Genomic DNA, 27857 nt, shown 5'->3' with positions numbered 1-27857 from the left:
CGCGTCAGAAGATCTGAATGACTGAAGAAGATTCATTGTGCATCGTGTAAAATATGACTACTTCCATTTATGATTGGAAACAGATTTACATATTGACTGCCGTATTAATATCTTTATAATTTTTAACGACATCGAGAGAAAAGGTTATAGGCTTTAGTAAGTAATTATTTGTGGTTTAGTAGTTGAAACATGAAATACACATATAATAAATTTTGTATTTATTAGTAGTAAAATCACGATTTGCATTTAATTTAAATCTATTAGGTCTCTAACATAACATTAGATTAAGAAGTAATATAATATCCGAAAATTAAATAATTTATTACGTACAACACTATATTCGCACGTGATCGTACAATGAAAAATGTCCGTCTTCTCTCATTTAATATATCTTTGCATTCCTGTTTTGGATCAAATGTGGAGACGAAATTCTCGGCACTTGAGAATTGATAATAGACTATTAAGGAAAAAAAACATTGTCCTGCGATAAATATTTAAAAAGATAAAAATAATCACTCTTCACACGCGAGAGTGGCATTAGATGCCAATATGCATTTGTCCCGTTAGAAGTTCCTATAATTCGATGGTTGAACACGTTAAGTCGAGTATTTTCTCTTTCCCTTTGTACAGATGTTTCGTGTGGCTATTACCACCGAGCCGTTCTTGAACCGTCGAACCGAACTTGAGATCTTTCCGACTTCCTGTCTCTTTCTTCTTCGTCGACGAGTTGTTGAGCATGCCAATATCCTCTTAAACTCAATACATTTCTTACCAGAAAGCCCTTCATAGCGATTACGTATATTTAATACGTTCATTAATTCCAATTCTTTACTATTTTATTTATATCGTAGAAACAATCACTGTATTTCTATTCGCGCGTGCTTGTGAATCCCCAATACGAAATGTCGAAGTTTTTCTCTCGAAGTGGCGACAAGATGTAGATTCTTGCGTAGAGCAAAAGATTTGGCTAGTGGTTAAAAAATCCCAACTCTTTTCAGCGGACAGTATTTAGAAAAAGACGCTTAGAATCATCAGACACAAGAGTAAGAATACGTATAATATATAACATGAACTAATTTTGGAGAATCGATCAATTGCGATCGAAGGAATTTGAAGTTTTAACCAAACGAGAAGTGTTTGTTTCCTGAAGATAATTTGCTATCGTCTCCTCTCTCTTTCCGTAATTTACTACGAGCCTCGGCTTCATACCGAGTTCTATTGAGGTAGTTGCAGACGACTTTAAAACGGTCATCCTAATTCTTTTGTACAATTCATCAGCCTGTATGTGGATTCTTCGCTTGCGCCGGGCTGAGATTGAGATACGTATATGTACAAATTATTGCGGGGAAAACTTTCATTTACAAATTGTTGCTCGACTGTGTGGCGTCGATCAACGAAGAGAACAATGATTAGGGGATGGTAAGAATCAGTAGCAGATCAATGTGTAGTTAAATATATGCACATGCATATGCATATGTATGTGAAGTGTACATATGCATATAATCGGGAAACATATGCATATACACACACAGATTTGTGCCTATGAATGTGCACGACAATGGTTTTCGTTTATATATCTTCCATCAAAAAAATTGAAGTTGCTTTTTTTACCAAGCACCTATAGAACCACTGCTTGTCTTGCAGTCGATTAGATGTTGTTCAGGATCAGCATAAACCAACCCCAATTCATTGACAAATTCATAAAACTTGTCCAAAGATTCAAAGGCCAATTCTGCTACGACGAAATCAACCGCCAAATTTTGCCGGTAGCTAAACAGCAGAAGAAATGTATCGTTAGATAATTGTGCAATGGACACATATACAAAGTATATATACACACATATAATATATATAATACAATGAAAATAAACAACAACAAAACTAGTCATTTTTCAGCTACGATGTCCTGTAACAGAAATCTATGTATAATTATAATTGTTAAAAAAATTATTTGCAATCTTTCACTTCCTTTGTTCCATTATATACATGAAATAATGTTGGTCCTTACGAAAACTAAAAATAAATTATTTCTTACTTCTTGTACCTTTGTATATATATATTTCCGTTAAATTTATTTATAGAAATATATTTGAAGATTGTTTAAAAAATTAAAAAAATTTGTTTTTTGGTCATAAAAAATTGCAAAAAAATTGTCAAATAAGATTATAATACTTTAAAGTTAAATGCTATCTAACAGTTTACCAATTGAATGTACCTGTTAATATGAAATTAGTTATATTTTGATCCATTATATTTCTTAGCGTTATCATGATTAATTTTTGTAAAAATATTGTATAGAAAAATATTGTTTGAAGATATTTTGACAAGTAGATATAAATGATTATTTCTAAAGAGTACGTACGACTTTATCATGCTCTTCAATGCATTCTTGCGTTCCCTTGCAACAAACCAATCCATTAAAAAGGCTGCCATCCTCGGGGCAGAAGTGTATAATTTGAAAAAGGCATGGAAGTTTTTCAACCACCAAGCTGAACGCACTTTGAGCGCATGTTTTATACACTCATCATTTTTGTCTTCTATTGATAAAGCTGCTAAAATCGTCGTTAAATCTGTGACAAAAGTATTAATTTTCTTATTCTTATGTAAAAAGAATATTACACTGGTAATGTTACATAATTATACGCATAATGAAATAATTAAAAACCTTGAGTATTTTTTGTGAAAATATAATATAATATTCTGTATGCAATAAATTCACATCGATTTTCTCCGCCGACGTCTTGATACAACATCCGTAACTGAGTCTGGCACTGGTTGAATTCTTCATGATCTCCTTTCTCTAGAGCGACGCGGGCGTGTGTTTCATACACGTGGACTGTAAATGCATCTCGAATACCTTGGACGGTAAGATCTTGACGAATAGATTTAAGTTGATCACAAGCATATCTATAGTCCTGATCAGCCACCCAGCGTTTCTTGACATGTGCCAAAGAATTTTGGAGTACACTTACCGGTCGAACGGCGGAGGGAGCTGGAGCCTATAATATAAAAGTAAGGAGTATTTTGATAAATTCTACAAACCGATTTCAAATGAATTTAATCGGTGACAGAAATCTTACAGATGTTAAACGTAAATAAGGTTTCTCTATGTCCTTGCATACTCCGACAATGTGAAGTCCGGTAAAATCAAAGTCTGTAGATGAGTCATCTTTAACACCATTGTTGGCTGTCCTGGAAATAGTATGGTTAAATCTTGCAGCACGTTGTTGTAATTTCTCCTTAGATCCTAATTCCTCGGTGTTTCCTGTAGCTAAACCAAATTCTGAATAGAAATGTGATTTCATCTGTTTAGTCTTCTTTGTTTTCTTGCTGCTGTGACTCAGTTTGCTTTTAGTAGATTTTTTCGTTTTTAACGATTTATAATCGTGTTCCCGATCACTAACGTTCGACGACGATGACGTACTACGCCTGTACTTTCGTGATGGTGGGCTACGTGTATTCGAACGCGACCTTGACTTCGATCTTGACCTCGACCTCGACCTGGACTTTGATCTCGATCTGGATCTTGATCTTGATCTAGTCCTCGACCTCGACCTTGACCGTTTGTAATTCACAGAGAGACGCGCGCCAAGCCGAGCCCCAAGAGAAGTGGAGAGACCTGGCTTGCGCAAGCCTCCCTGTGCATTCATCAGCGGATTCGGTAAATTATTTAATTTCAAGGCCGGTTTTTGAGGCTTTATCGTCATAGTCATACGTTCACTATGAATGCTAGGCAATGGTTCTTGGTCCCAGTCTTTTACCCAAAGCGAGCCGTCATTCGCTGCACGCGTAATCTTTCCCTTTAATATAATCTCAACTTGATCCTTGTCTACTGCCGTTTTGCATTTTTCGTAACACCTGTTTACATAGTTCTTCAAACTGTCAGGCCAATCACCGACTGGACTGGGATTTGTCACGATAGAGGGAGTACCTACCGCTGGTGTACCAGCACTAGGAATTGTATTATTAACAGTTGTGATAGCAGGTGTAGTAGGAGCAGGGGATTCTTCAGTTGGTGGAGGAGGAGCCACTATTTCACACTGTGCAGGAGGTAAAGGTGGTAATTCGGTCTTTAGATTGGGACCCGGTACGAAATTCGTCGTTGGACTGTTTGCCTGAAAGCTATTGTTGAACTGAGCTGCTAAATTTTTATTCCGCTTACGTTTTCTCTTCGCAGCTCCACTATTGCCAGATGGAGAGAGAAAAGCCAAACCATTCTTTTTGTTATATACATTGAAACGAATTTGATTATTGTATTCTGAAAAAAAGATGAAAACAAGTTATCTTATATATATTAGATAAAAGTATATTTTTCCTGATACTTTCTATTTAAGAAAAAAACTTACGGGACATATCATTGTGCATGCCATTCCAAGTACCATATGGAAAAGCATTGTACATGTACCCTGGATGAGGTTGCATAGATGGTTGTATTTGATTATTGTGTTGTTGAGATGTCTGTACTGACGGGGGTGGTCCAGGAGGTAAAGGAGGAAGTTCAGAATCATCATCCAAAGACATGGGGGTTCCAGGTACTGGTGGTTGCTGATGTAACTGTTTTCCTTGATTGTTGTCCTGTTGTGGCTGCTGCTGCTGTTGTTGCTGCTGCTGTTGTTGGTGCTGTTGCTGCTGTTGCATCTGCTGTGGAGTAAAAGGTTGTCCATATCCTGGCATCATTGCATGATAGTAGCTAAACGTTTGTCCTTGATGAGGTACACCTTGATATCCTGGTCCATATAATTGCCTATAAAAAAACAAAAACACGCTTATCAATATATGCAACTGAAGTGCTTAATGTTGCAAAAGGTTTATTATTAGCTTCATCATAACTTCAAAAATTTCCAAATATTAAAATAAAAAGTATCATACAAGAAAATTTTTAAACTTTTATTTAGTATGTACTTGTATTGTGGCGTATTTTATTTAATAAAATAAATAATTTATTATTATTCCAAATTATTTATATCATGTATGTTAACCTAAAAATAGGTCATTACAAAGCGTCTTTTATTCACGTTAATATGTATTATATTACAATACTTATTTCCTATATGTTTCTTATCCATTCATTATTCGATCGATAACTGTTTTATGTTAGTTCAAATGCAAATGAAAATGAAAACAGAAATATAAAAAGAATTGTAAATTAAGAAGATTATATGAAATCATGGAACGTGCATAATACGTTGTTCCTAAAATGCATATAAGATACTTCGTATTGAAATACCGCGTTATTTTTATTAGTAGAACAATAATTTTGTGGTTAAATCGATGTAGCTGATAATTACCCTGAATATGGGGGAAACATGTTGTGGATATTGTTTGGCGAGGGATATTGCCATGCCATATTCGCCATTGAGCCTATTCCAAGTTGTGGCTGTTGCTGAAATGGCTGCTGTTTCTTCTGCGACGCTGTAGCCTCGCCTTCTGACATACCGAAGAACAAAATCAGAATTGCTTAAACAATTGTACACTTTACGTTTCACTGCCGTAAACACGTTTGCATTACCACGGTTTCTATTGACCAGGGAAAAAAGTTAAAATATTCTCGAATATTATCGAAAAGTCACGATTTAGGTTTGATTCATTCACTTCGACAAATTAAAGTGGTACTGAGACGACGTAAAACGTTTTCAGCCTTTGTTAGGTGGCAGTACTATCGTTCGAATTCTACGCGCGAATTTTATCAAGTATATTATAACGGTGTACAGGTATCGTTATAAATTTATTTATTGCGTTTGTATATTTTTTAATATGGAATTATCTTGAATTATAAAAAGATGTATTACATATATCATATATTGTTGCTTTGTTCAAAGAATGTAGCAGGTAAAGAAGTAAATTTTTTAGGAAATCTATTTGAAATAGTAGATTTAAGTAACTATTAGTTATTCACCTATGTGTATTTGTTTATTCTTTAAGATAGACTTCGAATGTCTCCGATAAAATATCGTTTATGCGTATTATTTACTATTAAATAATTGTTGAATTGTCATATTGTTCTTGTTAAATAGCATAATTTTATCAAGTAATTATTTCTGTCCTAAAAAAGTACCTCAATTTTAGAGTTAATCTCAAATATGATGATTTTTGAGATATTACTTTTCAAGCAAACCAACGATATGTTAATCCGTTTAATCATTAGATTTTAATGTAAGTGAATGAAATAGAATGTATAATGCAGAAATTTTCAAAATTACGTTATTCATAGAAATATTCAATAATGATATTTTTAAGGGTAGCCAATTCTCAAACATAATGCACTTGGAAAATTATGAATTTGTTTCTTGTTGTTCATAATCTAGATTTTCTTTTATTCTCAAGAAAGCATGCGGGGGTGTGCATTGCGTGCAAAATGGTCATATTGTACAACGATTTGCTTTGATCTCTCTTTCATTCACCGTCGTGAAGAATTTATAGGAAACAATTGTCGATTGGCTGTTATTTAATGCGGTAGTATAACGTAACGAAACACCTAGGTAGTTTTGCAACGAAATGGTAGAAATGGAATATGGCCTAGCACGAATGTAACATTATATTCGAAGGATATCGAATGAAGTTGTACGTAGATGTGTTGTTTTTTTCCATGCCGGAACACGACATTTTGAAACATATAAGTAGTAACTGCAGTCCGTTTGATCTCTTAATCCACGGTTAATTGTTCCATGATTGAATTTTGTTGCCCCGTTTCACCTGTTTTATTTTTTCTTTCTTTTACGAGCATGTAATCGATGCGAACAATATTCTACGTTTTAATGCTAATCTAATTAACCTATCGATATAAAAATCTTTTTTATTCCATATACAAATAAATAGTATGCATCATAAGGATCGTAGAGATTTTGTTTTCTTTATGTCACCGTAATTTTCTTATTTAAGGTATTTCTTAAGTCCTTAATCAAGATATAAATAAGTGAAAAAGTTAAAACAAATAAAATTATCGTCATTTCTTCATATACATTTTTATGCAAAATAAATACTTGCGACTAACATTCGACAAGATGCACTGTGTTTCCGTTTTACGAGGCACATTTCTTGATATTTTTTGGCGCTCCATTGACGTCACCGCAAAGAAATATATTTTCGAAATAGAAAATATCTTGTTACAAATGAATCGATTATGATGCAATAAAGGTGATTGTTTCATCTTGTTTTGTAGATGAAATATCGGATAGTTAATTGATAGATATTTATAGAGGCATGTAGTTCGCCTTGAACGGGTTCTGGACCTTTCTTTCAAAAATATTGTCCAACAAAAAATCTAAAAAGGAATAAAAAAAACAAAGTCTATGCATAATATTCACAAAGAAAAATTAAATACCCAGAGATAACAGATAAATATCCTCTTAGCTATAATAGAATTTAAATCCTTTTAAGATATATCTTTTTCTTTCCTCAAGACGCGTTAAGTATTAAGAAAAATAAAAGAATCATTTATTTCGGTTACAGAATAAAATAGATCTACGACTGTCGTGAAAAGCGTGAAACCTGCGACAACATTCTTTTTCCCCTTGAAAATTCATTCTACATGCTGGAAATCAAACTCAACTATCGTTGCTGATTGCATCAGCATTTTCCACTTTCGTTTTTCCATAAACTGCAACCATGTGTAGTGTAGGCTTCGCGAAATCTTATCATACTAGGACAGATTGGTAAGTAATACTATTAGAAAGACTATAATATAAACGAAAAAAAGGAATCATTAAAATCATGTAATTGTTATTTACATTATCCGTTACTATACAAATATTGCATAGCGTTGTTATAATCTTAAGCGTTATTCTTTTATATCTACCTAGTTTTGCTGCGGTTATGATCGTGGTTGCGTGTAGAAATGATTTCAAAGTAATATTTATTCGATAAAACGTTCTGCTCAGATACATTAATTTTCGTAACGAAACTATGAAAAGATAAAATTATGCTTCTTTCTGCTCTCGAGAGAAAGCTTCTTACGTGCATTTCCGGTGAGAAGAACAGCATCTACTGTTTACGGGAGGTTGATTTATTAAATTTCTATAAACTTATAACTTATAATACTTGACAGGGTTTGAATTAAAGGTAATCAAAAAATTGTATTTTCTTTACGTTGTACGTGAAAAATAGTTCGAAGGTAAAGATCGAAGGGAAATAAGCATGGTTTAACATGTAGTCGTGTATGTGTTGTGCTAGATATCGCGATTTTCAAGGTTTGAGTAATAAAATCGATGGACGTCGATCCTGACATTTATGAGTTATAAAATTCTGTGTTACAAGAACGTTCGCAAATTCATTTGAATTTCAGTTATAACCAACAGTAATCTTTTAGGGAATTTATTTTGGTGATTTTTTGTCACTACTTTCCTTCGTTTTATCTGTTTCTGTTTCCTGCGTAGAAGACTTTCCTTCTTCCTTCTTATCGTCCTTTGATTCTTTGACTTTTCCTTTTTTCTTTGGTTTTTTAATCATTTTGGGTTTATCGATAGGAGGAACTACTTTCGATTTTCTACGAATTACCTTTAATAACAATTATACAAAGGCATTTTTATAAGTGTAATAATTGATATTGTGTAGAGGTATTTTTCATTAAATGGATGAAAAATTTAATAACATGGTTACTATGTTATATTTTCTTTTACCATGCGTTGCAATAATTGTTTAGTTGTTATCTTTGTTCTGCACCTTTTGTCCCATATTTCCTTTTCTTGCCACCAGATTCGTTGATATTCATTCGTTAATAATTGTTCTATACAAGGACGTTTTTCTCTGCGATATTACAGAAAATGTGTCTTGATTATTTATTAAAATATTAAGAGCGTTTCAATTTAATAAGGAATTTAATAACTGATCAATTACTAATCATCAAATTAAATTTCAATTTAATTGAATAACGTACTTTTCGTAAGACGGAGTAAATATTTTAGACGATGCGAATTGGGAAGAAACGATATTATCTGGAATTTTGCAAGAAATCACGGGTGACCACGTCTTCACCTTTATATCTCCAAACATACTCATTATTCCGAAATAAAAAATTTGATTTTCAAGTTTAAACTTGATGATAATACAAACTTCTTTCCATTAACCTTTGAATAAATAATTAAAAACGAAACGCGATGAAACGACAAACTGTTGAAAAAGAATTATATGAAACAAGCGAATGTTGCACAAATATGGAAAACTTGAGCTGGAAGTTAAAATATCATCGAACTAAAATATCGATATTACGATAGAGGTGAATTTTACCGCAGACTTCATAATGTTTAATTTTTCCCTATAGTTCAATATACATTTATTATATTTATCCGTGGAAGAAATAAAATTGACAAGCAAAAAAATATTTCAGTATTTGTAGAAATTTTTTCTATTATCTATTATTTATATATTTCTATTATGTATTGTATACGAGATTTTTTATGACGTACGATGATACTTTTATTGCGACCATACTAATCACAGAGGTCCCAAAATTATTTAAATAGTCAATTACTAATCATATTAACAAACCTCATATACTTTTTTTAGTAGCATCATCTACTATACGATGTACTAATTTTTTATTAATTGTATGTTTGCAATAAACGTTTTATAATTTTCACATATATTTCCAGATTGATTTCAAATCCCATCTCGCTACAACTGACAGCGACAATATCAATGAAATGTCGACATGTTTTTTTATAATACATATAATATGTTCATAAAAATTTTCTATACTAACTATTCACATATTTTTGTGAATCATTTATACACTGTACGTAATGAAAATAATCTTCTTTTTATTACCTTTTAATTACATAATTATAGAAATTTTTGTATTATAGTTAAGGGATAATCCGATTAACGGCATCAAATTATAATGAATGTTACCCTTATCGAATGTTATGAGTGCAATGAGTTTTATCAGAAGATAACTTATCAAGATTATTAAAACGAGTTGGCATATTTTTACGGAAGAAATGAGATCGATAAATTACAGTACGTGTCACTATACCTTGTCACGCGCCACGTACAATTAGAATGTCACAGATTTCAATGAGAATAACAGTATAAGGGAACATTACGATAAATTAGAATTTCAACGATTCAATGTGAATATCAACGGACAAGGCTAATAATGGGTGAAACGGGAACCGATATAATATTGTGTTTACTCGATAATCAACCTGGAAAACGTTTCTGACTCGTGCTAATAAGTTCAGCATTAGCATCAAGCGAACATGTGTCCCACAAACCTTAACTACACAGGTTTGAATTGCAATTATCGACCTGTATAAAGTAGAGAGTCATTTGTTTCTCTATCGAGTTAATTAATATATGTCGTGTCTAAATATTTCTTTATAGAGTAGACAGGATATTTCAACGATTGAATTAAAATTTTAGTATTTTAAAAATAGTATTTTAGTGTTAATTCTTGTGTACGATTCTTTCTATTTTAATTGCGAGTAATTATGCTAGGGCCATATTTATAATTAAATTAATTTAAATTATACCTACAGTAACCTAATTAAATATATGCGTAATCCTAAGTTTTTACGTGCAACATACATTTCTTATTGTAGCAGCGAAATTTTTTAGCTTGAATGGTACTAATTAAAACTGATCGATTGGATAATCGTCCAATGATTATATTAAAATCTTAATTCAAAAAGGGAACTGATGATAAGACGATTCGTGATTTGGTCGATTCCTTTTTCACCGTTGGTAAACATAAAAGAAAGCGGATGTTGTCCTATTCTCTTAATTATCACGATCCTGATAAGGTATTTTCTAAAACAAACGCGAGTTGCGGAGTATAGCGTTGTCGCTTTCACTCTAAATCCATCGCCCCTACACATCTGTCAGGTGAGAATCGTAAATCTAATTAGTCCGTTAACTTTATCTCCGGCCGTTTAACAATTCCTTGATATCCCAACGAACTCATCAGTATTTTTCGATGCAAAGTAGCAATCAAATCTTATCTGAAAAAGAATCGTTCTCAACGAAACACGATTGAATAGATTCCCACTTTCTTTTATGGATAAAATATCAAGAAATTACGTCAACAGACATATAGACAGATAAAATTACCGTTAAAAGCGTTTTAGTGTCCAAAATAATAGTTAGCCTTCAAAATTTATAACTTTTTAAATCGCACATTAGTCTTATATAAAACTATGATTATGTGTAATTTGCACCATTATTTAACATTTAATCCTCCATTGGTATTTTCCTTTTCGGGAATCTCGAACGACACTCGGTTTAGATTTAAGAAAAGGTTTAAGAAGCTTTACTCTTGCAATTATTTTCTTATATAGCAACAAGACAAAGTTTTAGGGATTTGTATGTGTGAGCTGAAACTCAAAATAAACTTATGCTTTCTAAACGAACTTTTAAGAATTATATTTATTTAAAGTATACGAGTCTCAGAAATTGTTATGTACATACAATAAGATCTTCTTACTGTTCAGAATCCAGCTCGTATCTTCTTTCCGTACTTGTCTTATTGTAAGCAATATATGTCAGTGCATAGATTTTTTAGAAAGTAAAGGCGAGTTTGTAATTTATTTATTTATATGGAAATAAATCTAAATAAATGAAATTTATATATATGAAACATGTTGCTGTAATCGTAAAAGATTTCGGTGTTACATCACAGAGGAATTCATTTCCTACAACATGTTACGATATCTCTTTTTCGATTATTCGTTTAAAAAAAAAAATATAATCGAACTTGGAGAATAAAATATCTTAGCAGACAAATTATAATCAGCGAAACGAAATATTTCAGCGAGGAAGCAAGGTTATACAATTAGTACAACGATGTCATTTCATGTAATCATCAATTCGAAAATTCGAATGTCCGCGTTGGTGGTCGGTGGCTTGTGGTAGCACGATGGGAAACGCAAGTATACCTATACTTCAAGGAGGGAGTAGAGCACCGATATGGGAGGAGTTCCTTGGAGTTCTCTCTCCGTTGAGAGACTGCAAGGAGCAGAGGTGGCCTCTGCTCACCTGAGGATTTCAGGTGGCAGTCGCCCTGCTGAGTTGTTCAGCGACGGGTATCTCGTAAACACTCTGTGATCCACAGAATTCCCGCGAGTTCTCAGTTGAGTTCTCGTTCTATTCTGCTTAACAATTTTATCATGCCGGATTCTTGCGCTCGTTCTAATAAGTACGATACTGAATCATTCGAGGTACACGCGTTTTTCACGGTTAGTTTTACCTATTATCGATGATTTCCACTTGATAGCTTCTAACTCTTTTAGAAGCATTATTTGTCCACTTCCTTTCGAAGCACATCATTGTCTAGCAGCAAAATCATTCATTGATATTTCCATTTTGCACGTTCCACCGTAACGATTATCTAGTCGGACTATAAGGGATCATTTAGGGGAGATATTAAGAAAATATTGGAAATGATCGATCGAGTAATTCGTTCGATAATTCACCTAATTTACTAACTGTAGCTGTTGAAATTCGGACGTAAAAAAATTAGATGCGGATACGAAACACGATGTCTATATCGAGTCAAAAGAAAGTGAACACTTCGAGAAAGAGTGATTTATCATGCGACAGAGAATTATATCTTATATTCGATTGAAAAATCTGTTCCTACAATACTAATAAGGTAATTCGTGTTCAGCAACGCGCGTTGATTAGGTTTTGCATTTTAACGGACTCGTGAAACCTCTTTCGATTGTCGAAATGTCAGATTGGCACGCATCTTTGTGCACGATGAAGTTCAAACGAATGTCCGTCGTTTATATCTTATCGTTAGTGTAAAATTACGGTTGAATTTAACAAAGTGGCTAATAAAATTAAATAAACTAAAAAGTAACGTGTTCTTAGTGCGAAGCCGGTGAAGTGCGGGAAATAATAAATCGTTGATTCAATCGACAAATATGTTTCAATGTGCAACAAAATCGTAATAACCTTGAGACAAGTGTGTATAATAAATTTTCAAGCATCGGCAAACTATTGTATCCTGAATAAAACAGTGCAGCGAGAAATAAACAAAAAAAAAAAAGAGATGAGGTTGTATTGTGTACATAAAGCTCTGGGCGAAATTTACGAGTTAATGGAGTATTTCACAAAGTCCTCGTAAAAATCGATTTATTTTTGCAATAATACCGTAATAAACGATGATATCGTGAACATGGATTAAAGGACGTCGAAGTATTGGTTGATACGCACAAATTTTTATTGCAACAATGAAAAAGATTGTATCCGTGATAATTAAACCGACGTTTATACAAATTCAGATTTTTATGAACATAACTAAAGGAAGAAAATGTAAAATGTGATTTGCTTCATCTTTTAAGTACCAGGTGAAAACCACAGATTCAAAACATGATAAGTCTTTTATAGGAGAGCAATTTTAAAATTCAATATTTTGTCTGCCAATAATACATCAAAAGTACCTTTACATTTGGTTTAAAACATTTAATTTAAAAAGTAATTCATAAATTATAACTGATATATCGTTGTTCAAAATTATTCTCTGTCAGCTTTTTTTAATCCTGCCTTTTTTTTTAGCCATTTTCAATTCAATTGTATTTTTCTAATATCAGAAAATATGTAAGTGCAAAAAATGTTGTTATTGACGTACATGTTCTCTCGTTTGAATTTTAAGACAAACATTTTTTTAAAACATGCAAGATCTTGTTTTGTTCTTTAAAACGAAAGAAACACTGAAATATAAAAATTCAACGATTGCAAAAGGATTAACAGATGTAACAAAGAAACGTTAATAATCATTGGCTGTTCTTTATCAAAAGACAAGCTGTCGTATTATACTAATCTGAGTTATGTTTCGAGTGTAATAGGACATTCGTTCTAACATATCTCTCTATCGACAAAAATTTACATTATCCATGTATCTACCAGAAAATTGTGTCGTGTGTCATAAAATTATTTCGCTGTATCTAACGAGTAAAACGCAAACCGTTATTTCGACAAGAAAATCGGCAATAATTTCTCAGGTTATTGAAGTTATGTCGAAATTTATTAACATACTAATGCTTCATTAATCATTGATTTTTTGAAATTTTTAGGTCGTTGAAACATATAGATGTTTCACCATCAAATTGAACGATTTTAATTTGAATAATGAAATATGATTATCTCAAAACATTTGATATTGTATTTGATAGTAACATTTCCAAAGAATGAAGATGAACTGCTCTGTATCTATGTTATTCTCAAAAGTTCTGTATCGCGTATGGAAAATATGTACATTTTCCACAAATTCGAAATTGCAAAATCGTATTTCCATAAAGTGTATTCGATAGATTTTTTCAATTTCCTGGGTTAAACAAACGTGAAAGCAGTATCTGCGCTTGTCAAAGGCACCGATATGAACCGGCACATTTTTCTAAATCACTCGGCAATGACAAGCAACTCGAATCGTCTATAAATCTGTCTCTCGATACCGTTCATTTGACAGGCGAGCATTTGTTTGTTCCTATGCAATGACACAAACGCAGCAGTTGACTGGGTATTAAAATGAGAATTCACAATTAAAGTAATTATAAAGCTCGAGGACTCGAAAGTTCAAAGGTTAAAAAGTTTAACAATCTGAAAGTTAAGAGACGTAAGGTTCCAAGAGTCTGCAAGTCTAAGAATTTATATCTAAAAATGTAAAAATCTAAGAATCTAAAAATCGCCAGATTCATAACTCCAAAAACATAAGGACCCGCAAGCTCAAAAATTGTAATACTCAAAAGTTTGAAAAACCAATCTAAAAATTCACTAATTCTTCGATACAGAAGTTCACAGAATTTTAAGACGCAAAAGTTTAAAAATTCAACAAGTCTGAGAACTTAAGAGTCTACAAATTTCTAGCCCAGATAGTTCAGTGATTCAAAAACCCAAGAATAAAAAGGTCCAAGAATTCAGATGTTCAAAAATTTAAGACAACTTAAAAACGCACGAATTTCATTCTCTTTGTTAACTGAAAAGAAATCAGTATTTTCATACTACGAGTTAGTAGTAAATAGATAAGAGTTGTTTTTAACACTGAGCTGTTTATATGATAAATGTAAGTAGCACGTTCATCTTAATGTTACAATATTAATGGTACAAGCGTATTTTTATTTACAATCGATAAATGCGTTCAACATGGTTCCAGCGGTACTGGAATGGCAAGCGACTCGAGCAACTTTGTTCAAACACACGTATGACAATGACAAGCTGTTCAACGTGCTGTACGCTTCGCTCGGGGTGTTATCTTATATAGGGTATCAATTCCTTAGCCACAAAGTAATTTCACAGTACAGTAGCATGAACCGTGGTCCACGCAAAACCGCTAGCCTAATAAGCTGTAATAAAGGAGCTCGTCAATTTCTGCTGTTATAATATTAGGCGATATATCATACTTCTAAAATCACTGGACAATCTGTTTCTTTGTACGTGGATAACAGCTTCTGTTGACAGCGTCTTAAACGAGTGATATATTCATCATCATCTGTGATATGTACAGGATCTTCCAAAGATAGATGTCGATATTTTTAAAATCCTCCCATTTCTTTGCTAAACGATATAATAAATCTTGAAATTGAAGTTCTTGTTTCAGATATGATTAGATATACTTGGATCTTTAAAATACTTCCTTTTGTTAGATATCGAATTAAATCGAATGTATTTTCAATTTTACTTTCCTATCTTAAAAATAAAATTGGATGGGAGATGCCGATGTTCTTCAATTTCTTGTTTTTAAATTGTATAGAATAGTTTTCGATAGGTTTCCAAAATAGAATCTAAATTCGGTGAGAGAAAAATTTTCTAAAATCGATAGCGATAGATATTTTTCAGAAAGTTTCGAAGATAAGAGATCGGTCGAAAGTTGAAGAAAAAGAGGCAGACTGTTAACTCCTTAGAAAGTTCCTGTATGAAAAATGATGCACGAGTAAAAAGTTACACGGGGAAAGATAAACTTGACGAAAGCTGCTAGATAATCGAAGTACTTCGGAAGCTTCATCTACAAGTTTTAGAATTCTTCTCTTTCTCTTGTAGCTACGCTGGCTACGTTGGACATCGATGGTTGGAATTGTTTCTATGATAATTAATTTCTATTTATAACGAAACACCGAGGGACTCTGATAAGCTAGCGCCGATCCGTTTTCATCATGTGGACACGTGTCTTATGGAAATCAGCGTACTTGAATGCAACGTGCACATATAAATCCGACGAAATGAAATCGGGCCTTGACTGATGTATATAACTATTTAAACGAATTACATATTTGGCAAATAAAGCGTGATATTATGAAGAGAAGTTGAAACACGTGGTGATTCTTCGAACTGCTTTATAGCGACTGAAGAGTACTGCAAGTAGTGTGTCATCGCTATCAAGTTGGAGCATGATGGGAGAGGTGATCAGGGTTTCTGGGAGGGCACCGGATGTCGGGGAATTCCTCAAGGAGGCGATGCTATCCCAAAGGTTCGCCGATGTAGCTCTCTGTTGTACTGGCGGACAAAGATTTTTGGCGCATCGTTTGGTTCTCTCTGCGGCCAGCCCTTATTTGCAGGTTGGTGCTCTGTTTTTTATCCTTTGCAAATTTACCAGGTAAATGGAATGGTTACTTTTACACAAAATGGACATTTATAACGATGGCAGAAAAAAATTAAATAATTCGGAACGGAGCATACATTGGCATTAATTTTATGTAAGTATTTGTGTGCATCGGTTTATTTTTATACAATGAGTTCCACACGAATTTTTATACTCTCGCAATTGTTACATTTAAATAATAAATTGTTTTAATCTCGCGACTTACTGTATAGATAATCCACCGATCGAAATATGCAAAAGTGTAACGTTCTATTTTAAATTATTTAATTTCGTCCTCTAACGAGTCGCTTTTTAATTTGCAATCTTTAAATACCGCAAAATATCGCGAATCTCAGTTGTTTGGGATCTTAAGTTAGGGACTTGAACGTTAATTTAGTCTGGTGATTTAAAATGATCCATTTCCTAAATCTATGCAAAATTAAGAGGGGTGAATGAATATTATTTTCTTTATTATTGCGAATTTGAAACAAATTACGGTTAAGTTTTTGTCTCGCACTGGTTTATTAATTAAAATACTTGGTCGTGTATGCCATTATTTTGGACATACGTGTGAAATGCAGAATAAAAATAGAAAATCTATTCAGGCCTTGTTTTATAAAAGTTTTTGTTTCACGATAATTTGATGCTAATAAGCGACTACATAGTAGCACCATCTAGTCACATTAAATTCATCCGTAATAAGAAACATCAATCATTCGTATGCGTGTGTACAATCGTGTGCCAACCGTTAAAAAACGAAGAAAGAAACGCGTATACGTAATACCACCGATCGAAGAAAATATGACATATGACTTCCTGTTGTCCGTGCATCAAACAGTGAAAATATCATTCCAAATATGTCGTTACAACCGAGTACGTATTCACAATGTAACTAATAGAAGCAAGTCGACCATAACGTGAGTTAATTTCTGTTTAAAGATATTTAAGAAACGTGCCAATCATTAATCATAATACATCGCAGTTCGGTAATAATAAACGACGAGAAACGAATAGAGGATAGTGAATGAAGGTAAATAGCGAAAGCAAATTGAAATTAATTTTTTCCCACCATCTTACCAATTAAAAAATTTCTTTTCATTTAATTAATAGTAATTTGACTTCTACTGTATTTTTCCTATCACTACCATTCATTTAAACGCTTCAAATGGTCTAATATTCGAAAGACAGAATTTAAGGCATTTACGTTTAATCGTCGTTAAAATTACAGAATACAAAATCAACGATCAGTTGACGAGATTATCGATGCAACAAAACGTGTAGAACGCAATAAACTAGATTGCGGATGACTATGAATGTTAAATATAACATTAAAAAGCATATCGCATTTATTCTCGTAAAACGTGTAGAATCGATAGTGAGTTTTTAGTATGTCGCATATTATTTACGTTACAATTTGTATTCCACGAAATATGACAAATATACCACGCTCTTTAATAATCTTTTAATTATATAACAACTTTCTACTTAAGTTTAATTTCTTCTACTGCATTTTACGAAATTGTGCATTTGCGTAAACATCCTCATTCTATCGATAACATATGTTTTTCACAGTAGAGAGGAGCCGACAATTAGCCAACAGAAATGCTAGAAAATAGAAAAGAAGTGTTGCCAGGTGTTTTATCAAAAAGATACATATTGATTATAAACCAGTTCGTCTGAATGCGATTTCATTATTACTGTATGTGTACGTATTTCTGCAATGACTCAAGAATAATTAATAAAACGATACCTAAACACGGTATAGGCGGCCAGAAAATCCATAGAACGCTTATTAATCAAACGTTAAGCAGAAGATAATTAACAAGCATTTGGATGTTAACAAGACCAGATAAAACAATTGAATTACGATGGAATAAAATCGATTTATTTATACGTCGTAAAGATAAAGATTACAGTTTCTATCATATTAATTTAACGAGCACGCATTAAAATAATTGCCCCGATAAGTGGCGATTCGAAACATAGAAACTAATTTCCGTGGTGGAAGAGCTAATCCATCTATCACTTTTCCTATTACCGCGATATTAAGTGATTTTAATATAGTAAAATCGAGTTGAAATTGAAGGATGGATGATATCGCGCTATTAAATTTTAATACCAGTTTATACCAACGCTTCTGGGCATAATTAAATCAATATATTAGCTTATTATAAATTGCTATCATTTTCTTTTTTAAATTTAAATTATATTTAATAAATCTCCAATGACAGATTTATTTCATTTCCTATAATAATACAAGAAGTGTTACAGAGATTTCGATCGCTTCGTTTTTCTTTCTCAATATCTTGTATTTCATCGAACTTTAATCTATCTATGTCACGTTACATAATCCCCATAGCTCTATTCCACATGTTTGTAAAGTTTCTCCTCGTCGACGGAGGTACAATTTTCTGGTAATCGTTTTCAGTCCGATTGCTCGCCGGTAAACGCCAGAGGACGTGCCTTAAAAATTACATCTTGCAAATCTCCACTGTGAAAGGTTCCCGACGCACGCGCGATACCATTTCGTCCCGTTTTTCTTTTCTTTTATTTCATTTTCTTTTTCTTTTCTCTTCGACGTAAAAACACGCCCTCGTGATAACGAATATCGTTGTCTGGACGCCGCTAATTTCGAATTTCACGTTTAACCGGTCGATAATGAATACTATTTACGGAATCTGTTTTCTTCCATTACCATCTTTGTCGCCCGACTGATTGCCATATTACACACCTTGTTACGACTTATGTTACGTCGATGACAAACCTTAGATAATTAAACATTTCGTTTTACACTAGATTTGAAGTTTTCTCCACGCCGCTATGGACACCGTTCAATGTCACGCTTCCTGATTCGATCCATTTCTAGATAGACAACGCCAAAATCTGGTGGAACGTGTTTCACGTTTGAAATAATTAACCAGACGGTATGGGAACGTGGCGGGATTGGTGACAGTTTAGATGGAATCTAATGCACAGCTGCGTGGACAGCAAGTCATTTCGCAATCAACAACGAGGAAAACGATGTTACTTAATTTATAAAAGACTACACGATTATGTATCTCTTATCGTCTTTTCATCAAGATGGATGTTCAAAAAAAAAAGGAACGAGGATAATTCTGTCGTTAATGTTTGACATTAATATTAGAAATTTTGATATGAAATAAGCGAAGTACGATTCGTTTGATTTAACAAGCTTATTTCAATCGTGAAGAACCTTTATTTTAAACCACGAGTAATTAGTACTCATAATTTCCATCAGTTAATTGCAGTGTAACGTTTTGAGATACGTCTTGAAAGAAATAGCTCGATGACATTTATAGACGTGCACTCATCTTGAAAATACGGCTCGATATTCGTGGGTCAGCGCACCCTAATGATTTCATTTACCGTTTCGGTCTCCTGAAAAGAGCACGGGAGAGCTTCTAGCACGTAGGACGCACTGTATGCGTTATGCGAGTTGATGCATGCTAAACGCCGTCGCTTGATCCTCCAGATAGAGGCTTACGGGACCATTAAAATACTTGCACGCAGCTATTTTATAGCAGTTGATTCACTATATTCCCAAGATAGTACAACGTTCTCGCCTCTACGGTGGATTGTCATAAACAACTTTTACGTACACGTTTGTGTTTTCGCTTGAAAAGAATGACGATGCTTCGTATACGTAGCATACCGCTCTTTTTTTTATGTACAATCTTTTGTGAATATTAGATGAACTTGATCTTTTCGTAACTATGACCTATGATATATATATATATATATATATATATATCATAGGTCATAGTTATATATAATTATATATAATAATTATAATTCGTATATAAGGTGTATATATATATATATATATATATTGAGATCACTAGACTCATTGTTCGAATTTGTACCACATACATATTCCACTGTCAAGAGATCCATTTCTAAGATTTCCAAATCTCGTTTACAAAATTTCTTTCCTTTTGGAATATACATTTATTTAGTTATTTATTTTAAGACTATTATATTCATTTTACCCTTCTTTCTTCTTCAGTCTCATTCTTTCCATTCTTTCTGTTTCTATCCCATCCTGTTTTTACTTCATCTTTATTCTCTCTTTAAAAGATGTAAAAATTTCTTATGTTCACAGAAGCACAATGTATATTTGCGCTTCTTCACTAGAAATATTTCTTATAACATAATATTCATGTCTAACAAAGTATCGAGGTATTTCTTCTCTATCAATTCATAACATTTATTCTTGCAAATTCAAATTAGTTTACACTGTTCCCATTAGGGAAGAAGGACAAGAAGTTACGAATTTTTATCTAAGCACGTAGTCGCATAGATATGTTCTCAATTACATCATATTTTAAATAAAGAACCGCTGTAGTTTCCATGAAATTGATCTTAATTCGGAAAGATATATAAAAACGAATACTTGCTTGAAAATCAATAAAAAGTAAGGAAATAATTGAAGATAAACAATATAGCTGTCTTAGATTCGACAAATCAACTTTGCTTGTAATTCGTTATGAATGAATTAGTAATTGACTTTAATCGTAAAAAATATGGACGTGTTGGAACGTGTGAGTTTATCTTCGATTGGGGCCGAAAATTTAAAATTAAAATCAGATGGCCGACCTAGGTGGTCACTTAGCGTCCCGTACAACTAATGGCCTTTGTGCAAAGCATCTTAACGGTATATATTGTAAAACGTGGCATGAATTCGTGATAAAACGTTTTTCTATTAGAGTAGCATGTGTCGAAGTATACATTTCGATTTTTATGTAAATTACCGCCTATCCGTTCCATAAAACGATACTAAAGTTCTAAACTATACAAGTTTTGTATAAAAATAGATGTTACACACTGACAGGAAAATAATCGCTGCGTCGAATATCTAAATTATCATTCCCTAAAGTTCATTCCCTATGTTCGTATTTCTAGTTTTTCGTGTCTGTTTGTATGTAATCGTTCGTTACACCATTTTCTATCGAAGGGGTGCTTTCTAAAAAGAATAAACATTCGCTGCGGAATTTCGTAAAACTCGAGTGATTAAGTAACAAACTGAAAGTAAAACAATTTAATATCTTATTAGGTATATAAATATAGTTCGGAAATATCGATTCGCATCTCGGCTTTCTTGCAACTTATTATGTAAAATTGTGATTGATTTCTAATTGTAACGACCGTGATGCGACGACGCGACGTCGGAAATTAGGTACTTTATAATAAATCTTGCTTCGATTTTCAGATCTCATATTTTTTATGTATTATGCTAATATACAACTGAATTCAGTACAATAATTTATCATAGGAGAGCACTTAAGATTAAGCGCGGATAATAAAATGATCCAGAAACTGCACTTTACTACATGTAGGAATATACTTTCAACTGGTTAACTCGACGACTATTAAGATGAATATACGAGATTATGTTATTACATTCTCCCGGCCATACTCGTATCATTTTTTAATAACAAAGTCATCGATCTGAATTTGATCTGAAATTCCGCGGTGTTTTCAACGCTTCTTTTTTAAAACTAGGTTTGCGGCCGTTTCTTATATACCTATCTCTACGAGGACCCGTCAAATTGACGGGTAAACGAAAATACGCATTTTCTTTAAAAAATCGATTTATTCAAATTAAGTCTGAATTGAATAATATTAGGCTTCACGTTTAAATAAATTATTAATAAGTAAAAAGTCTTTTTCTTTTTAAATTATCACGGAAATGATAATAATATTAACGGTATAGGGAAATCATATTTATTGGGCACATTTTTTACAAATATACTGAATTTTGTTTGTGCATTTTCCGCATACGATCTTTTTGCAATATATATAACAATTATTGCTTCTATTTTTTTTGTAGTAGCCCACTTGACAACTTTTTCGCACTTCTGACGTTGAAAGTAACAGAAATGAAGCGTCTGATCTTTGGCAAAATATAAACTCCTTTCTGGATATTTTCGATCCGGTGCACTCTTTACATAATATTCGCGCGTTTATTGCTGTCAAATCTATAATATTGAAAAAAATCTTGAAGGGGCCATCGAAAACTCCCCGCTTTCACACTATATTTGCGTGCCATCTGGTCAACGATGTCCACACCAAACTTTGTTTTATTATAAAAAGCAATGGTTTCTGGAACACGTTTATAATTGCCTTCTACTTGTATACCTGTATGTTTGGTGCTTAGAAGGAGGACTTCTACGTTAGGTTTACTATTATACACAGTAAGTGTGCAGTTTTCTGATTTATATAAATTTGAGGAAAACAAAGTCATCTTGTCCTCTTTTCCCTTGAGCATCGAGTTTCATCTTTCTTCATATAAGAGAAACCATTCAAAATATATTTTGTATTTGGACGTCAACCGCAAACCAAAACTTAATGCCAATTTTATGAGGTTTATTCGGCATATATTGCGTAAACCTGCATCGGGCTTTCGTTGGAAATAATTGTTCATCTATTGAGATATTTTCATATGGCTTGTAACAAGCCTGGCTATTACTTATAAATATGTTCCATATTTCGAATATCAGCGCAAATTTATCTGTTTGTAATCTTTCGGGCATATAGAATTCCTAGAAAACTACGTAACTCAGCAACTGTGATTATCCGTCTTTTTTCAAAACTCAATGCGCCTCGGTTTCAGTGCAATCTTTTATGTGTTCTATTATGTGTCTGTCAATTATCAATTCGAAAGCACTAGTTATACAACCCGACATAATATTTCTCTTAGCATAGCCAGTAGGCCCTGCGATATCCTTGAATATCTACCCCTAGATCCGCCTGTTTTCAGTTTTATCCACTGTGTCCCGTCAATTGCAATTTCAATTTTACCCATTACATTTTGGAATGTGCTTGGAATGCTCGTCCTTTCATCCTCGGAGACAGAACTAGAAAAAATACGCATCCTTTTCTTGTTACGACACACTTTCAAGAAGTTTTCCTCTTCACTATCCGAAGATTCTTCTGTCTCTCCACTTTTAATGTATTCAGGACTGTCACTGTCAGCTTTGCTTTGACCCAATTCATATTGACCTTCTTCGGAGGTATCCTCGGAACAATCTTCATTGATGTTGACAATTTTATTCAATATCTTATTATATCTCCTGGATTTACTCATGATTGCTAGAAAAGGGGGATTGGTCAAAAAAAAAGAAAATATTGCGCCCAAATTCAATTATCCTATTGTAAATACCTACAATAAGCGGAGACAATAACGGGAAATATCTACAATAACTGAAACTTTTACACACTGTGTTTGAAAAACGATTTGTTTATGAAATCAGCTAGCCCATCAATTTGACGGGTTTCGTAGAGATAGATATACCACATACAGATTTCAAAAATTAAAAATCCTAAGAAAAAATAATTGTGGGTGTACATTCTTTAGATGAAATGATTAATTTACAATTAAAATGATTAAAATTAATGCTACAATTTTTGAGATATTTCATTTCGAAGCTTGAAATTCGTCAAATTAACAGGTCCCGTAAACCTAGTGGTAATCATACGTGTCCTACGTGCGTATCGTACGTATCCAGACTCTAGATGAGATTCAAATTATTTTCTTTTAGGCTCGGGAATATTCATCACAAATCACGAGTGTCTAAAATATAAATTATTCTATAGCTCTTTATATATAAGCTTTATTTATTTATATTTATTATTTACATTTATATTATAAGCTTTAATATATTAGGTTGTCCGAGAAGTGTCTTTCTTTTACAGACACGTCTTTTACAACAATGCATCTTTATACAAACATGAAACCTAATCTGTCGAACGTTGTGATCTTTATTTTGATAGAACAAAATGGATCATACGTAATTCGATAAAATAATATAAAACGGAAAATGTTGTGCACCCATTATTTCCTTATGAAACGAAAAAAACCTTTCGGACGACCTAATATCACGAACAGTCGTCAAAATATTTCAATTCTTTCATTTAATAAAAAATACTATTATTTTTCGTTACAGTTTTGTAGATACTTTTTATACTATCGAAATAATATTGAATCTGTCGTATTATTATTGTAGTGTATTAACAAAAAGTTAAGTATAGCAAACGATACATTATATCCATATTTATCTACGGAATTTTGTTAGAAATTTCCGAACATTTATGAGTATATGCAATAATGTGTTCTAATATTTGAAACGATTCAGATTTATCTATCAAAATTTTCCTTGATTTCGCCTGTACCACGAAGTTAAATTCACGGTATATTGTATAAACTACAAGCAAGATCTTTTATCACAACAGTATTACAAATAGGTTCAATTTCCTTTCTAATGTTGCACACTTATTAGTAAAACAAACGTGGTTGGTACTTTGTTATGTTGAAAGAGTATTCTTAATTGTTTCTAGTAATAATTATTCACAAATCAAACATCTCAGACCCACAAGATTGGAAACGCTAATCTTGAAGATTCTTCTTCTTCTTCTACTTCTTCTCGAAGATACATATCTCTATCTGTATATCGTGCTTGAAACATTGTTACAATATAGATAACGTAACGATAAGGTTTATGGTTGTGCATTTCATTAAATCGCCTACATAGTAACCTCGGTTGGTTACACACGAAAGAAAGTATCTGATCTGAACGTGACAAGTCTATAACGTGTAAATACTTAAGTACCAAGTACTAATCGTCGGTAATTATTTAGAAAGCTGCCGCCATTGATGATTCTTTAATAAATACGTTGTTGGCTGCATGATTTTACGCAGCTTTTCCTATACATGTAACCGTCGCTCGGTCTTAGTTTCCGAGATATTTGCAAAAGACTGTCGGTACCATTACAATGAATTCTGCCTATAATTGTGCGTACGTCACCAGAGTATATTTTAACATTGATTGTCGGCCAGATAAAATAACCTTAACATTAACGGTTGATCTAAACCTAATTTTTTTCTTCTGTTTATATTTTAGCCAATATTAACGCACAACGCTGTCACGGACGTACAATTATTGGCAGAATTTGCTATAGTGGTAGCGACAGTTTTTTACAAATATGTTGAAAACTAAAATGTTCGAAATATCGATTTCTATAGCAAATTGAAAAGTCATCGAAATACAAAAAGACTGCAGCTTTCTAACTAATTACCCTATTCTGTACGGTGAACAGACGAAGAATCTCATCGAAAGAGCTGGCTTAATCTAATCGAAAGTGGAGCAATGTCATGAATAAAATCTACATTCCTGGATCTGTTGATATCGAGTTAATTTCCTCTAATTACCGTATCTGATCGTATCGTTAGCGTAGCGTTCGAAACGTTAGAAATGCAGCGAAGTTGGTGACTAGATCAAATACACTTACGGTTAACGAAGCCGAGTAACACGTACCTGTTTCTCTTATATTTGCTATATTATATGAGCCGTTTAATGCAGAAGTGATGTAGGTAAAAAAAGTTAAGTCCTATTAAACTGGACAATGAGGAATAAAGTAAGAATTCGAAGATATTCCTGTGCCACCTCTGCATAAAGCGAAATGCAGGTTACGTTTTCGAGATGTGCTGTTAAATCAAATGGACAAAAAATTTTGTATTGTAAGAATTCTTGGAGGTATCTTATTATTACTTTCGTTCGTTTTATTTAATAGGATTTTTATAGCAATTTATATATCGAAGTAAAATCTTACCGCGTCTCTTGAAATGTTTCTACAAAATAGCTAGATCTATCGATGATTTACTATTTATAGTGATAAAAATAATTTTGGTGAATTTTACGAGTTGAACAAAAGTCTAATTTGGTATTATAACAAATCCATAGTTTCGTTCACCTGAAAAACAGCAACACTTTTCTAAATCATAATTCATTACACATAGAAATAATAAGAAAATTCCATACACTGTATTATTTTTCACATACTCTTATGTACCTCTACAAGATAGAGGATAAATATTACAGAAAACGTTAAAAAGTGAGTTGAACTTATAACTCTATCCGGCAATATATCATTGTCACAAAAATCTTCCCCGGTAGTCCTCGTTTTAATAGTTCTTATTTATAGCAAGTCGGAGGAAACGTGTTAGCTCGTCGTTGTAATTTTGACGCGGATTAATGGAACAATTATTTTAAAAATATTCGTGGAATTCCCAGGTGTTTCACTCGTATTATTCAGACAAAAACGAATTAGTCAGCGACAGAATCGAATTATAACAAAAAAGAAGAGGACGAAAGGAGAACAGGATCACGGGTTAGTTAATTTTGTATCCGTTTGAAAATTGTGGGATTCCTTGGAGTACGAAATCGATCGTCGATCTTTCTCCATCTGCGTGCTTGTCCCTTCGTTGTTCGAGCCGGCGCATCGACTGGTTACGCATCAAAGAAAAGTTTGCCGCGGTTCTCTAATGACCGCCATTACTTACGTCGTGTTATCGTTCGCAGTTCTATCTTGATAGAAAATTAGTGTAATAATTATGCGTCTCGTGGTACGTTCAAAGAAAGCTGTTGATATCTGGTGATTTATCTCTTAAAGTTATTCTACCGTGAAGAACGGGTGTTAAAAGCCCTGGGAAGTTTAAGTTAATTTTTCTTACTACAAATTGCTGCAATATCTGCCAATGAACTATTTCTGATGCTATATTTATATCCGAATAAAATATCTCACGATGCAATTTCGTTTATACATTCGACAATAGATGGATAGATATCCTTTTTCCCCTTTTTCGTGAGTTTTAACATCGTATCAATTACTGTACACAAGTATGGCCGTAGAACTTTTTATGTAGCACGTAAACCTTTAATACAGGATAGAAAATATTTGATACAATCAATCTAAATTACTTTTGTTATTAGAAGAGCAATTAAAGTTTCTTGTTTTGTATGTTGGTTTCTTAATATGTATTTAATGAAGCATTTAATGTGATATATGCATACGACCATGTGACTTACCTACATTTAATTTAACCAGTTATTTTAGTCATTGATCTTTATGAATTCTAAAATATCTGTAATACATATCTTATAGAAAATATGTTGTACATTCATTCGCGTTGTAATTTGCGTTTTCTTTTATAAATTGAGCTATTCTCGCTAAATAAATGGAAAAAAAATTTTTGTATTAATAAGTCAAATAACGAAATTTTTTCCTTTTCACGTAGAAAAGTAAAAAAGTAAATATGTCTGTTTCTAAAAATTCGTATTTAAAGTTGTTTCGCAGACTGATTTTTCTTCAAATTAGTAATTGAGATAGACATTTGCATTTTCGCATTCTTTTCTATAGTAATATAAGTATATTTTATCGCTCTAATTTATTACTTTTTAATATTCGATTATCTTTGTTTCAAAGTAATTTATGGAAACATCGGAAGCTCTTCAGCAACCATTGTAAACTATAGTGACTATAGTATACT

The 27857-nt window shown here is 32.8% G+C and overlaps 4 protein-coding genes across 16 annotated transcripts in view; 1 reads left to right on the top strand and 3 right to left on the bottom strand.

The window, feature by feature from the left end:
• Positions 1-201: 201 nt before the first annotated feature.
• On the bottom strand, positions 202-5637 carry LOC122570874 (leukocyte receptor cluster member 8 homolog). 5 transcript variants are annotated; one of them, XM_043733776.1, is made up of 7 exons: positions 5510-5637; positions 5289-5427; positions 4347-4744; positions 3081-4258; positions 2666-2999; positions 2363-2570; positions 202-1770 (listed from the first exon to the last, which is right to left on the bottom strand). In XM_043733776.1, exons 2-7 carry the CDS (start codon positions 5354-5356, stop codon positions 1608-1610), a joined length of 2349 nt encoding a protein of 782 aa, XP_043589711.1. In that variant the 5' UTR covers positions 5357-5427; positions 5510-5637; the 3' UTR covers positions 202-1607. The 5 variants fall into 5 exon arrangements, with proteins under 5 accessions (XP_043589711.1, XP_043589712.1, XP_043589713.1 ...); XM_043733777.1 differs by having other exon boundaries at positions 5289-5424; positions 5510-5629; XM_043733778.1 differs by having other exon boundaries at positions 5513-5617.
• Positions 5638-7623: 1986 nt separating this feature from the next.
• The window catches only part of LOC122570662, a 32256-nt gene continuing 12022 nt past the window's right edge, over positions 7624-27857 (top strand). The window contains exons 1-2 of one of the 9 annotated variants that reach the window (XM_043733256.1): positions 11976-12152; positions 15973-16487. In XM_043733256.1, the coding sequence (XP_043589191.1) occupies positions 16320-16487 (168 nt within the window). In that variant the 5' untranslated portion in view covers positions 11976-12152; positions 15973-16319. Of the gene's footprint in view, positions 7653-11975; positions 13287-14653; positions 14671-14802; positions 16488-17252; positions 17384-17404; positions 17541-27857 lie in introns of those variants that run through there. The other 8 variants (XM_043733253.1, XM_043733255.1, XM_043733257.1 and 5 more) reach the window with 8 other exon arrangements.
• On the bottom strand, positions 8311-8994 carry LOC122570664. Its single transcript, XM_043733266.1, has 3 exons — positions 8873-8994; positions 8616-8742; positions 8311-8493 (listed from the first exon to the last, which is right to left on the bottom strand). Exons 1-3 carry the CDS (start codon positions 8992-8994, stop codon positions 8311-8313), a joined length of 432 nt encoding a protein of 143 aa, XP_043589201.1.
• On the bottom strand, positions 23202-23760 carry LOC122570663. The gene has a single exon (XM_043733265.1). It carries the CDS (start codon positions 23616-23618, stop codon positions 23202-23204), a length of 417 nt encoding a protein of 138 aa, XP_043589200.1. The 5' UTR covers positions 23619-23760.

The sequence above is a fragment of the Bombus pyrosoma genome, linkage group LG9 (genome assembly GCF_014825855.1).
Source record: "Bombus pyrosoma isolate SC7728 linkage group LG9, ASM1482585v1, whole genome shotgun sequence".
Classification (NCBI taxonomy): domain Eukaryota; kingdom Metazoa; phylum Arthropoda; class Insecta; order Hymenoptera; family Apidae; genus Bombus; species Bombus pyrosoma.
The sequence above is the reverse complement of the archived record's forward strand: the minus strand, read 5'-3'. Positions and strand labels throughout refer to the sequence as shown.

What these genes read in the sequence shown, in the direction of transcription:
- LOC122570874 (XM_043733775.1), bottom strand. Translation starts at nt 5,434, where the DNA reads ATGTCAGAAGGCGAGGCTACAGCGTCGCAGAAGAAACAGCAGCCATTT. An exon ending in CTTATTTACGTTTAACATCT is followed by an intron (nt 3,000 to 3,080) that starts GTAAGATTTCTG and finishes TTTATATTATAG; the next exon opens with GCTCCAGCTCCCTCCGCCGT. An exon ending in TTTCACAAAAAATACTCAAG is followed by an intron (nt 2,571 to 2,665) that starts GTTTTTAATTAT and finishes CTTTTGTCACAG; the next exon opens with ATTTAACGACGATTTTAGCA.
- LOC122570664 (XM_043733266.1), bottom strand. Translation starts at nt 8,994, where the DNA reads ATGAGTATGTTTGGAGATATAAAGGTGAAGACGTGGTCACCCGTGATT. An exon ending in TTTACTCCGTCTTACGAAAA is followed by an intron (nt 8,743 to 8,872) that starts GTACGTTATTCA and finishes GTAATATCGCAG; the next exon opens with AGAAAAACGTCCTTGTATAG. An exon ending in AACAATTATTGCAACGCATG is followed by an intron (nt 8,494 to 8,615) that starts GTAAAAGAAAAT and finishes TTGTTATTAAAG; the next exon opens with GTAATTCGTAGAAAATCGAA.
- LOC122570663 (XM_043733265.1), bottom strand. Translation starts at nt 23,618, where the DNA reads ATGAGTAAATCCAGGAGATATAATAAGATATTGAATAAAATTGTCAAC.